Source organism: Rhamphochromis longiceps, linkage group LG14 (assembly GCF_057381845.1).
Source record: "Rhamphochromis longiceps isolate RC_006_pf linkage group LG14, R_longiceps_female_GT1.1, whole genome shotgun sequence".
Lineage (NCBI taxonomy): Eukaryota > Metazoa > Chordata > Actinopteri > Cichliformes > Cichlidae > Rhamphochromis > Rhamphochromis longiceps.
The window spans coordinates 8021678-8036419 of NC_140570.1; the positions used below are offsets into that span (position 1 = coordinate 8021678).

Sequence of the window (14742 nt, forward strand, 5' to 3'; positions counted from 1 at the left end):
GGTTGGGTGAGAGAAAGAAGACAGGATAAAGACATGCTGTGGAAGAGAGACAGAGAGTTTAAAAAAAAAAACTCATCAATTAGACATTACCCAGCAGGTCCGTACTGTAAATAAGACCAAGCCTAAATGAATAAAAAGCTGATTGTCAACCAATATTAGTAAGAAAATGGAAACTAGCTTGTTTCACAAAAAAATTCAAATAAATTCATCCACTCTGAGTCAGTTTTGTCCACCTGGTTGCGCTGACAGGTATTCCCATTTATTATGATTGCCTCATAAATTCAGACATTATTCAGGAGATCCACTTACTGTAGCTTGTGAAGGTGTTACCTCTGGGTGGACTGCGTGAGTCACCTAACATGGATTATTCAGCTTGCAACAGTTGCCAGCGCACTGAGGGACGTCTTATTTTATCCTGTCCTAGCCTGAGGGCTCTTCTGTGCCTGTGAAAGAGACCACGGGCTCCTAGAAGGAAGCTGGTTGAGAGTTTGGAGGGGGTGCTCTTGCTCCATACTCTGTCCTTCTTTTTCAGATGAAAGCGTGTTCCTGTGTGTAACTTGTGTAACTTATCTTGAGAAGACAATCCCTCTCTTTCTTTCTTTTTTTTGGGGGGGGGCGGGGGTCGTCATCTTGTTCTTCATCCTTTGGGGGGTTTTTTTTCTTTCATATTTAGTTGGGTTTTTTTTTTTTTTTGTCCGGAGGCTTTAACACCCACCACTGCATCAGTGGCTTGCACATACAGTACACTGTCTCCAGAGAAGGCAGCAGAGTGCTTAGTTCTAGTTTTACACTGTGTGAGTCTGTATGTGCACACTGGCAGATGTGTGTGTGTGTGTGTGTGTGTGTGTGTGTGTGTGTGTGTGTGTCGGTGCATCGTTGTAGTTTCCATCTTCCCCTGCCAGTAGCTGTCAAGCAGGGAAAGTCGGTCAGTGTCTCAGTCAACTAGGCCAGGAAGAGTTTGGTGTGTGCTACATGCTGCCAAGGGCATGTCTTTGAAGAGTCACACACTACTCTACTTACTGTTTACAGTTTACTGTTTTAGGAGGGAGAGGGTCACCTCAACATGTGAAGGCTGCACATGTATATGTGTCCATAATGTGTGTACCTGGACTTTTTGTAGGCCGACAGGAGGGTGATTACTTTTATTATAAACTATTCTGCTGACAACTTCCTCCAATGAGCAACAGAAAATCAGAAAATAAAAAAATTGTCGAAAAATGGATTCATTTTCCCAAAAATGTACAATGAAAATGTGAGATCATATTTTAAAAAATGAGTGATATGTTATTTACATTTCAGAAATTTTCTTGTAATCGGCACAAAAGCCTAACCACGGAAACAATTAATGGATTTGTTGACAAACAGCCAATTAGGCAAATTATTTATAAAGCAAATTGTTGCAATTTCTTTTCTGGTGTTGCAGACTAAAAAATCCAAAATTAGGAGAAGTGAATAACTCAATAAATAAAAATACAGTTGAAATTAACAGAAAAAAATTAAAAGAAAATCAGAGATGCATATCAGTAGAAATCATTAACCATTATTATGAAACTAAGTAATACTGACAGGCTCCATTATTTTCACCTTCTCTAACATTACTTGAATGTGGGCCTTCATTTTAAAGTACAGGGTGGGCCATTTATATGGATACACCGTAATAACATGGGAATGGTTGGTGATATTAAAGTCCTGTTTGTGGCACATTAGTATATGTGAGGGGGCAAACTCCTCAAGATGGGTGGTGACCATGGTGGCCATTTAAAAGTCGGCCATCTTGGATACAACTTTTTCAATAGGAAGAGGGCCATGTGACACATCAAACTTATTGGTAATGTCACAAGAAACACAATGGTGTGCTTGGTTTCAACGTAACTTTCTTCTTTCATGAGTTATTTACAAGTTTCTGACCACTTATAAAATGTGTTCAATGTGCTGCCCATTGTGTTGGATTTTCAATGCAACCCTCTTCTCCCACTCTTCACACACTGATAGCAACACCGCAGGAGAAATGCCAGCACAGGCATCCAGTATCCGTAGTTTCAGGTGCTGCACATCTCGTATCTTCACACCATAGACAATTTCCTTCAGATGACCCCAAAGATAAAAGTCTAAGGGGGTCAGATCGGGAGAGCTTGGGGGCCATTCAACTGGCCCACGATGACCAATCCACTTTTCAGGAAACTGTTCATCTAGGAATGCTCGGACCTGGCACCCATAATGTGGTGGTGCACCATCTTGCTGGAAAAACTCAGGGAACGTGCCAGCTTTACCCCCTTAACCCCCATGTACCACACCAAACCATCACTTTTGTTGTTCCAACAGTCTTGGAGCGATCCATCCAATGTGGGTTAGTGTCAGACCAATACTGGTGGTTTTGTTTGTTAACTTCACCATTCACATAAAAGTTTGCCTCATCACTGAACAAACTCTTCTGCGTGAACTGAGGGTCCTGTTCCAATTTTTGTTTTACCCATTCTGCAAATTCTGTGCGCCGATCTGGGTCATCCTCGTTGAGATGCTGCAGTAGCTGGAGTTTGTAAGGGTGCCATTTGTGAGTAGCTAATATCTGCCGAAGGGATGTTCGACTAATGCCACTCTGCAGTGACATGCGGCGAGTGCTACGCTGTGGGCTCTTGCTGAATGAAGCTAGGACAGCCACTGATGTTTCTTCATTAGTGACAGTTTTCTTGCGTCCACATTTTGGCAAATCCAACACTGAACCAGTTTCACGAAACTTAGCAAGCAGTTTGCTAACTGTAGCATGGGAGATGGGTGGTCTTGTAGGGTGTCTTGCATTGAAATCTGCTGCAATGACCCGGTTACTGCGTTCACCAGATATCAACACAATTTCGATCCGCTCCTCACGTGTTAACCTCTTCGACAAGTCAATGGCTGTGAACAAAGAGAAACTTGTAAATAACTCATGAAAGAATAAACTTACGTTGAAACCAAGCACACCATTGTTTTTCTTGTGACGTTACCAATAAGTTTGATGTGTCACATGGCCCTCTTCCTATTGAAAAAACAAAAGTTGCATCCAAGATGGCCGACTTCTAAATGGCCACCATGGTCACCACCCATCTTGAGGAGTTTGCCCCCTCACATATACTAATGTGCCACAAACAGGACTTTAATATCACCAACCATTCCCATGTTATTACGGTGTATCCATATAAATGGCCCACCCTGTATATTGTATCTTAACTTATTTTACTTGTAAGGATCAGTCAACCAATGAGCGCAGCGTTTCCCCTGTGTGACAGCTGACTCATTTGCATGATGAAGTAAAGTTGTCTACAATAATAACTGAAAAATTAAGTAAAAGAATTGAATATGGAAGGAATGTAGAATGAAAATGCATTGAATGAATGGGTCTGAATGAATCTCTGCAAATGTATATAAATACAGAAAAACCTTTCATAAATGAAGGCCCTGTATTTTTTTTTTATTATTATTTTTAATTCACTTAATGCTACGTTAATTTATTGAGTCATACATACGTCTGTACACCATCGCCTGATCATAGCTTTAACACCTTCTTGTCCTCAAACGGTACACTCACCCTTGTTTTAATCATGAGCACAAGCCCAGATTCCAACACTTAACCCCCACCCAAACACACACACAGAGGACACAGTTTGGTTTTTTTTGGGTTTTTTTTTTGTTTTTTTACGTGTACCATACAAAGCGCATGAAAAGGTAGATGTGCTGCGTTTTCCTCAGCTGTGCCAAAGAGGCAAAGACTCCCTCATCATCCTGTTCATTACTTATTCAAAGGTATTTGATGGAATTAATAATGCAAGAGGATAAATTTATAAGCATTAGGTTGTCTGCGTAGCTGTCTGCGTCTATTCTTTCTCGCCACCTTTTCTCTGCTTTCTTTGGCTCTCACTCCCATAAAGAGGACTCCCACCAAGCTTCTAAATGCGCGCTTATATAAACCTCTTTTTCCGCTTTGTCTGAGACTCCCCCACAAATCCCCATCTGACAGTGTTCTCGCTCTTTTATTCCTACTGTCTCATGCCTCTGACTCCCTGTTCATTTTTTTCCATGCTCGTCTTTATTTCTCTCCGTCTACAGTATATGCCTCCCACATGTTTTGTGTACTTTCTCTTTTTTCCTCCATTCCCATATTTCTTTGTTTTCCTGTTCCCCACAACTTTACAGAATTACATTTGCACTTATTACCAGCAACCATCTCCAGTCGATTAGAAACTCATTACATTTTCATTGTTTTTATTGTTGCCAAATGCACTGGGGACACCCTATGGAGGTGGATCAAGTGAGAAAAATGTTGCACTCGATGCGTTGATGTTTTACTTTGTTTACACTTAAACAAATTTATTCCATTCTGTTTTGATTTGATGCATTATACCGGGTGGGGAAAGGGAAAAAAATAGTCCTACTCGTTTTCTCTGTCTGCAGTATTGCCAGTGGTTTCGGTGGGGCTTTGTTTGTCTACATGAACCGACTCATTGTCCAGTTCATGAGGAAACAGAAGGTCATCAACAAATTTCTAATGAAAAAGTAAGTATAATCACCTTAATAAAGCAATGGGTGCATACAAAGTACATACCAGAAAGAATATTCACTGCATTTTCTCAAGTGATATAGTAACATCTGATCGTTTTTTTTTTCTATGTAAAGCAGAAAGCATGGTGCATTGTTACTTTAAACTTGTGTCAACTGTCAGGATAACATTGTACAATAACCATCATTTGAAAATGGGGAAAATGTAAGTTGATTAAATTTTAGTTAATAGTTTTTAGAATTGGCCAAAGTAATGCAGAAATAGTGTTTGATAATTGGTTAATACTGTAATTGCTTTGTAGTAATGTGTGGGTGGTTTATTTGAAATTGCAACTTTAATGAAAGTTGCAATTTCATGACCCTCTGGGAATGAGAATAAATGAATGTGCTCAAAACGACAATAACAATCTCCCGTTCCACCACAAACTTACTAAAGCTGCTTAGCAGAAATCGAGAGTCATCATACCAGGCAGTGTTTTTCCATTCTTCTGTAGTTCAATTTTGGAGAGCCTGTGTGAACTGTAGCCTCGGTTTCCTGTTCTTAGCTGACCAGAATGCTACCTGGTGTGGTCTTCTGCTCGCGCTAGGCCATCTGCTTTAAAATCCAGCATGTTGTACATCCTTGTTTCTCTGCAAACCTTGGTTGTAAACAGTTGACAGGTGACTTCCTATGAACTCAGAGTTCATCAACAAACCAGATTCACAGAGAGAACTGCTGCTTGGTGGATAATATAAACTCTAGAGATCATTTAGTGGGCAAATCTCACTACTTTAAATGAGTTGCTCAGGTCATTTGGCACCAACATCCATGCCATTCAAAGTCACTTAAATCACCTTTCTTCCCCATTCTGGTGCTCAGTTTAAACTTCAGCGGGTCGTCTTGAGCATGCCTACATACTGAAATGTGTTGAATTGCTGCTATGTGATTATCTCACCCTAAAAAAAAACAGTCAGAAGTTTATAAATGGGTATTAGGTACTGATTATAATTAGATTTTTTGTTAATAGTACCTGTCCACTACTGAATTAATAAAATAAAAAAAATAAAATAAGCACATCGTGTAACATTGCATCCAGCGGAGTGTGAATGGTAGCTAGAAAGCACTTAACAGCGTAGAAGACGGTGAATGTGGCATCTTGTACAGAGCACTTTGAGTACTCCTGGAGAGTCGAAAGCGCTATATAAGAATCAGTCCTTTTACTTGTAAAAGCCAAATTCAGATCAGGAATTTTTAGGGTTTGTAATATTAAAATAAGTTTATGTAGCATCAGATGTCAGACAAAATAGCAGAAATGCTCTTTTTTTTTTTATTTTTTTTTTTTTTTTTATTTGGGAGCATTATGATGTACGTGACCTGTTCTTGATCAGTGTCAAGGAACATTATAAGATAACCTTTATTAGTCCCACACGTGGGAAATTTGTTATGGACAAATGAGAGCAGCTTATTTGATTTGTAACTTGATTTTTTCTTTTTTAACCCTGTAATATCTCAACCATGAAATCATTGCCAGAAAATTCATTTTTTTAGAAAATGGAGCATTTATTGAACCTTAAATCTTTTTAAAAGAAATTAAATATTAATTTGCACATATTCGTTTTAATTTGAACCAAATTTTTACAATTTTAAATTTTAATAAATTGTGCCATTAACCTCCTAGGACCTGGTGTCCACATTTGTGGACATCACATTTTGGGTTATTTAGACCAAAATACTCAATTTTCCACTACAAGGGCCTGATATCCACTTACAAGGACATTATACTGCTACTGTTCTAACAAAATATTAAACGAATGTCCTCATATGTGGCTCCTATTTTTCTTAGAAACAAAAATCAGGTTAAAAAAATCTCACTATATAAAAGTCTCAAAAACTCATGTATCGAAGATGATACACGATTGGATTAAAAGGGGTAACAAAATCCTACAAAAGACCTAGAAGATTTTCTCTTTCACATGACACTGAAAGCTGAGCACAGACCTGCTCAGTAGCCGCAATAAAATCTGCTCCCCCGACAGGATCCTGTAAAACGAAAGGTTAAACATTGTTGGACATTTGTACAAATATTGGGATAAATAGCGTTAATTGAGTTGTCTGAAGCGGTGCTAACAGGAACGTCGTCATGTACTCACAAATGTGCAGACTTTATGTAATCAAAGAAAGCACAGCTTTATCACCAAGCCTATTTAAGTGTCACACATCGATTGTGCCTGCTTTTTAAATCTCTTTTACTGTTTCTCTCCTTGTCTTTCTTCCACTTTTAGACGTCTGCTGTATCCAGCACTGGTCACTTTAGTCCTTTCTACCCTCACATTTCCTCCTGGCTTTGGACAGTTTATGGCTGGAAAAGTACGTTCCCCAATTTCATTCAACATATATTATTTTTATTACATATACTCAACACCCTGCAACTATTACAGTGGATGTAAAAGAAAGCCTGGGGCATTATGGACCATTATGGTATGATATTGTATTATATTTAAAATTTATGTTATGTGTCCACTGCATTTTTTTGTGTCGTAATTTATGTGCAGTAAGTGTCACTGTGCAGGCCCTGAGTGCATTCAGATGTATCCATCTAACCATGATTTTCATGTCTCACTGTGTTTGTGAGCCAACTTAGATCAATAAATAACAACTTTATTACCATTCATGTCAGGGTGTAGTTGTTTTTTAATGTGTGCAGCGCAGATTCAGATGTGTTTGTGTGTCACCTGTGTACCCTGGAGGATTGGATGAGCATACTGTCTTTTTGCTCCTGCGATGACTCGCAAGTGTGTGCTTGTGGCTTCTCTCCAATATCACTCACTTCATCTGTCTTAATTATCAGTATTAGAAAGGGAATAGCCTCTGCATCAGAGGATGTTGCACACACACCGACAGTACACACACATGCGCTGTCGCTTGGTCTTGGCCGCTAATGAGACCGTGAGTCAGGCCTGTATGGCTCTAAATCTGCCCACACTGGCCCACTCCTCTTTGGAGTGCACACTCAAAATTGTGTATCTTAGTCTTACTCACAACCTCTTCATTGGTGAGCTTTGTGGATGTGGGCAGCGTTATCCCCACCAGTGTGCACCGTCAGTTTTAAAAAGCTGCAGCTCACTTTGTGCTCTTATACTCAATGCCTGCAATACTGAAAAAGTTGGAATACTTTGCAAAATGGAGAGTTCTCCAGATTCTCTAAATCTTTTGATTTTATGTACCACTGATCAATACTTTATGAAACTATAAATGGACTTTTTCACTTTTAAGTACAAGTCTTATTCACCCAGAGACCCACATATTCATAAGGTGCTATTATCTATAGCTAAGCACCTTCACACTTCACTATCTCACCCAAGGATGCATCAGCATCCTTTTGCTGACTGCTGAACCTCTGCCCATCTTCACTTCAGAGAAACGCTGCCTGTCTGAGATGCTCTTTTTATACCCAGTCATGTTGCTGACCTTTTTTTTTACCTGACATGTTGCCAAGTAACCTCATTAATTGCACAACTTTCCTCCAGCTGTTTCTTTTTAATACCACTTAAAAAGAGGTATTAAGATGAGAAATGGGTAATGATTTTGATTTTAGCACAAAATTCTAGGCGCATGTGACCAAAGTTTTCTTTCATTATCACTTTTGTTGTTCCACACTGTCTTTTTTAGATAATGAATTATTCAATTTATTTAGATTTATGCAAAATGCAAAGAACAAAAAAAAAGTGATAGTGCAACTCAGAGAAATCATGGGTTTTTTACTGACCTAGTGATTGTTTATGTGCATTGTATCTGTGAGTGTCTGTGACCATCCTCCAACTTGGCCTGTTTTTCTTTTTTTCCCCCTTTTAAGTTTTTAAATGAATTTTAATCTGAATGAAGCATGTTGATTGGTTTGCAGCTGACTCAGAAAGAGGCTTTGGTGACACTACTGGACAACCGAACCTGGGCCAAACAGGGCATCGCCGAGGAGTTCGACTACATTGGAAATGCACAAGCCTGGAGGCACCCGCAAGTCAACGTCTTTGTCACGCTGGTCCTCTTCATCGTAATGAAGGTAGGAAGAGCAAAAAATTATAAAAAAGACTCTGGAGTTTTTAATGCAAAATGTTTTCATTGTTTGCAATTTTTTAATGTGAAAACTAAATTTATCACAGTTGTTAGACTCTGTTGGCTCTTTCTGGTTGCTTCCCTTCCTTTGCTGGACTATTTAGTTTCTCTCTGAATTGAAGCATGTATGCTGACACAGTGAGTAAATCCCATACACGGTGCATGACAGGATGTACTGCATTATAAATCCAAGGAGTGTTCACCTTTTTATTTAACACTAGAGCTGAGCTAATAGGCCAAATAGAACAGATCACATCTCTTCTTCTCACTGGTGAAGAGCAAAGGGGGACCATGTTAAATTAAAAAAATGTTGTCTGTCTTCCCCCTCAGTGTGTTATAGTTGTTTTCCCAGGAGGCCATTAAAAGTTTTGTGTCACTTTGATGCTGTATCAGTGAGCGAAAGGACTGATTGAAGAGGATTCAGCAGTCGGCTACAAGAATAAAGTCACATCATTATGTCTTCTGACTTTATGTAGAAGACATAAAGATGGAGAGATTCCAAAAAGTAAAGCTAAACTGTGGCTATAAATAGAACTTCTCATGCTATAGATGTAAGAAATTGACCCTCAGCTTCAGTAAACACTTTCCTGGTGAGTTCAGGAAATGGGCCTTATTGGCGTCCTCCATGATTTGTTAATTATTCCACTTGCAACTGGTGCCCTTCTGTTGATACATGTAGAAAACACAGAATGATATTTAACTGAACCTACAGCTCAGACCATTTTGACGATCCCTGGTCCAGCTCTTTGAGTCAGGATGGAACCGATGTCTGGGTTTGCCGTTGTTCTAGCACATCCACTGTTCTGGATTGTCCCATAGATTCAATTTTAAGTGACTCATGTTGCAGCAGAGAGGTGTGGAAAAAATGCAACATCCATCTCTAGAAAAATGTATATTTAAAAAAAAAAAAAAGGTTTTACTGAGATGACATATGTAGACAAAGTACCAGTTCTTGGACTTGGCTCAACTCCTAAGTTTGAGTGAGGGCCGAGCGTGGTGGAATGAAGGCTCTGCAGTCCTGGCCTCTATGGACTCAAGAAGCTGAACTGTTAGTATGTATTCATTTATCTCCTTTACCGCCCATTCTCCTGTTTTTTTTCTAGTGCTCAGTAACAAGAAAAAAACAGAAATGAGTTTGGTCGTTCTGTGCTCCACCATCCTGCCTGTTTAAGAACACAGGGCCGCTTGTCTGGCTTTTTATGTAACCTTTACTTATTGGGCTGCACTGCTCAGCTGAAATGAAATGTCCTTTTCCAATACAAAAACACTGAGTGTGTTGTGGGCTTCATACAGCAAGCAGACTTCACACAGAAGTAGGAGTGGGTGCCAAGTAGAGTGGAGTTGAGTAATGTGTAGGGGAGTATATGAGAGGGTGCCTGCGAGGGGGGATTTGGGGGGACTTTTTTTAAATGTAGCTTTTTAAATCTGGATAGCTGTTACTGTACATGACATGAGTCTATTTACAGCAAAGCTACACAGCTGTGCAATCCACTGGGGAGTCAAAATACCACATAACACACAATATTAAAAAAGAAACAAAGTTGCCTTCCTAAACAACAGAAACAAAAAACACCCTGAACATCAGGGAAGTAGTGAGGAGTCATGTGACTTTACCTGGTACCTGGCTCAGGTGGAGGTAGATAATTAACAAAGCATTAACAAACTTTAGATAATAACACTGGACATTAGCCTCACATTAGTGAAGTCTAATTTTATATCGATGACCATTTCAGTGTCATTTAACAACTCCTGCTTCTCTGTGTAAATGAAACTGATATGCAATTAAACATCCTAAAATATCAGTGCAATATAAGAAGCTGTCTATTTATAGACTTTGCAGTTTGACAGCTGTGTGAACATTATTATAATAACCATTATCCACAAAATCTTAAATCCAGCTCATGTTACATATTAGAATAATGAACTTTAAATTGTTTGTTTACTTCTCTAAACATAAAAATATCATGTATTTTTAATATATGTTTTTTTATTTATATATTGATAACTGGCTACATTCTTTTGCCTTGGGAGGTCTGGAGGCTAACTTGGCTATCATAGGGCAAAAAGTGGAGCACCCCCTGGGCAAGTCACCAGTCTGTTTTAGTTTTTCAGCATTGTCGATTAAACATTGACAATATTAATTATTGTTCAGTTAACCTGAGATATTGTGAAAGTTACCCAGAAATGTTTATTTTTGGTATTAGGAATATTTTTTTCTTTTTTAAAAGGCTGAAGAAAACACAAACTGCCCTTCATAAAATGGCAAAGTTGTGAAAGCAGAATTACAGCCAAGCGCATTGTCCTACAAAATTTGGTTAAAGACACTCGGTGAAACAGGAATCCAACACTTACCTAAGCTCCGGTGTCAAAGTTATGTAAGCAAAGAGATTGATGATGCGCACCATGTAACAGCAGTGCCAGGAACTGACTCACTATCATTGGTTCTCAACAGCATAATAGCGAATATCTCTCGCAGCTGTTTTTCTGGTCATGGTGAACAAAGCACAGTCAAATCCCAACTTTGAATCAGTTTATAGAGTGAGTTTGATTCCCTTGTCTCTTGCATAAAGCCACTAACTTGTTTTCTTATTCGTGTGTGTGTGTGTGTGTGTGTGTGTGTGTGTGTGTGTGTGTGTGTGTGTGTGTGTGTGTGTGATTCTGTCCTACTGCTGTCCTTTATCAAAAGTCTTTCAGCATCATTGCTCTCAGCGTGACGTCCACCTCATGTGTAGGTGTGCTGGGCATGTATAGGGTTACCAAATATGCAGCATTTCCTGTAGGTCACATATAGGATAGGCATAACACGCACGCACACATACACACACCAAACTTTTCTAACTAAATCACACCCCTGCAAAATCTCATTGGACAGTTTAACATCTGTCTGTATGGATGCACACACTTGGTCTCCCTTTTACACACAATTACAGTCCATACATCCACACCAGAACATAATACAACACGCGCACACACAACATTCAAAGAGAGGCTGTAATGGCTCTGTCTAATTACAGCCTTTGGTTTTCCTGGATTCAGCCTGGTGACTTTCAAAGGAGAGATTGCTCCCTCTCCCTCTCCTGCTCTGTAATGAATGGTTCTTTTATTCAACTTAGCAGCCATCTTGTCTCGTTGCGTCTTTTCATGTCGAAACTTCAGGAAGACCGAATTCAGCAGCTGAACTTCTGAAAGCCAAGGTGCAGATAAAATGTTTAGTGTCAGGCAGTTCCAGCAGCTGGTCAGCCGGTGAAGCTGCTGTATGTGTATTTGAATCATGCAAATCAGTACAAGACAAGACAGGAAGTTAAAGAAAGTTCCTCAAGAAAAGGCTGAATTGCTGTTGTTGTGAGGTGCAGTGCTGATAACATTCAAGTTTCTCTCTCTCTCTCACACACACACACACACACACACACACACACACACACACACACACACACACACACACACACACACACACACACACACACACACACACACATACATTTGCACACTCATTTGGCATGCTTTGTAGTTAAATGCTATTTTTAGTGGTGTGCAATTATGCACATCAACAGCTCTCAGGAAGAGATGAGTTTATTAATATAGGTATGTGTCCTCCAGCCTGTGCGAGTCCTTTGTTATCTGTTGGTGTGTGTGCATCAGTGACAGAGAGCTGGCGGGACTGTAATTGGAGTGGGAATAGAAGAAGGGCCCCCGAGGGTCCCATGAGGCCCCTGGGCGACAGACTGTCCTCTGAATGTGACACACACATGCAAGTACAGAGGGCTCCCAGATGACTGACAAATTAGAGTATAAATGTCCTGGATAGTGCGTCATAACTGATACCCTTGACTTGACTATCCTTCACTCTGTCTGCCTGCTCCTGTTCTCCTGATTTCATTGTTTTCCATCATTTAGTCAAAGAAACATCAATCAAAATCTGTCTCAACACAAGGTGCAAGAATTGTGAGTCTTGTGCTCTTATGAATAGATATATAACTTAATTTAATCAGGGGGAACCAACTGGGACCAAAGCTTGGATTGGCTGTACTTTACTGTCATTACCTGATCAAAAAGAGAACAAAACTAGCAATTATTTACTCAAGGACAAAAAAACTGAAGGTGTGACCTGATGTAGTCTGTTCCACCTTTAAGGCGGATCAGTGGATTTTGTATTGAGTATAAGGTATTATCACAATATGTAACTGCAATGTGTAACTTTTTCAAATTACTATGTAAGTTACAGACACACCTTTCAGTTTCAAGTTACCCAGAACAAAGGTGGGAAATGAGTTCTCCCATGGGGGCACATAAGAAACTGGGACTGAACAAGAAGCTGAACTCAGTTCTTTAAAAGCTTAGTGGTGCGGCCCTCTACAACAGTTTCTTATGTGGCACATTAGAAAAGTTCATTTCCCAGTGTGACTGATGGCAAGGAAAGTGGAAAAAACTTGTGAGGAAGGAAAACTGATCATTTTTGTGTGGAGCAAACCACAACTAACTGGCAAACAAATAAAAACCAGAAAAAACCCCGCCAACTGAAGAAAAACGAAGAAAAGCATTGTGGAAGCTACTCATTTCAGGCCAAGGATGTAAACAGCCTTCTACCCAAGTGCATCACATGTGTGGAGCAGCTGACTAATCTTACTGGGGACACAGGCCAAAGTGGTGCTTGGAAACCCAACAACTCTTCTGAGAAAAGTGGGACAAACCTGGCATACAGTCTGAACCAGAGACACCATGACAGATTGAAAGTGCAACAAGGTAGTGCTAATGAAGCTTATAGCAAAGCAATATATTATGTTTTAATTTTAGCTTCCTCTTTAGTGCGCCATTGGCGCAAAATATTCTAGAACTACTGAGGTTCTTTAATTCATAAATGGGGTATCCAAGGGTTCTTGAAAATCCAAGTTTTAAAAGTGATGATGATTAGCATGGTATTAGTTTAAAAAATAATTTGGTAAAAAGGAAAAAAAAATCTAATTCTAAGAGAGCTATGACAGCATGCAGGGACTTAATCGTGTTGGCAGCAAGAAACCTAATTATTTAAAGCTTCTTATGCAGCTCCTCAGCATGAGTTGTAATAGCAACTTGATCATCTAACAAGATATGCAGGTGCAAGATGGGAAGGCTTTTATTTGAGCCCCTTATTTGACTGAAAGGAAAATTTAGAGGGTTTTTTCATGTGGGATCTGGTAGAGAGTATGTTATTACTCTTCTCTAGCTTCAGAGAGAGCTTAATTTTAATGAAAGCCTTCTGGAAAAAAAGAAAAATCAGATTTTAATTTTGGCAAAGCATTGTCAGTAGAGGTTCCAGATGGTAATAGCTATTACTAGTATACTATTTACTTATCAGTGAAATACAGATATACAAGAGACTATCTAGTATGTCTGCTGCAATATGACCAAAATAACCATATGTGTCATATACAAATACATGCATTTGTTTATTACACATACACTATACAATATATTTTGAAGTAGCCTTATGCAATATGTAATTGAAATGCTGACTTATAGGTTTAGTTGAAATTTCCATGAACCTTTTAGGAATTTTGGCCATTTTTATACAAAATCTCTTATTTTCAGAGGCTCAAAAGTTATTGGACAGTTTACTGACAGGTAGTTTCACAACCGGGTGAGAACCGTTCATTTGATATTTCATCAAAGATGAAGCAGACATCTATCTAACTGACTTCTATTTGAAGTTGATTTCAGTAGTTCAATTTATAGATTGCCACTGTAATTTTAAATATCATCCCCCTAAGAAATGTCAACACAGTTGAGGGAGGCTGTCACTTGGCTACAAAAAAAACTAAATAACCCAGTCAGAGAGAGAGAGAGCAAAAACTTTGGCAGTAGCCAAATCATCAATCTGGTAAATTGTTAAGAAAGAATGAATGCACTGGCCAGCAACACCAAAAGGCCTCAACAGTGTCTTTAGTAAGTAGGCATCATGCCAACAATGAGCTCTTGCAAGAGCCACACAAACCCATATATAAGAAATAAAAGAAAAGTTCTGTCTTTGGCCAGTTTTTGTGCATTTAGAATTTTTTTTTCATGGTCCAAGCATGCAGCATCATGTAAAATCTGTTTGTCACCATGAACACTGTTTTACAGACTCAAAATGCCTAAAATACATTTAA

General features: G+C 39.1%; 1 protein-coding gene across 1 annotated transcript in view; it reads left to right on the top strand.

The window, feature by feature from the left end:
- The window catches only part of LOC146653510 (chloride channel protein 2-like), a 175654-nt gene that overhangs the window by 102600 nt on the left and 58312 nt on the right, over positions 1-14742 (top strand). The window contains exons 10-12 of the mRNA XM_085379842.1: positions 4426-4527; positions 6793-6877; positions 8412-8567. Of these exons, the coding sequence (XP_085235968.1) occupies positions 4426-4527; positions 6793-6877; positions 8412-8567 (343 nt within the window). The remainder of the gene's footprint in view (positions 1-4425; positions 4528-6792; positions 6878-8411; positions 8568-14742) is intronic.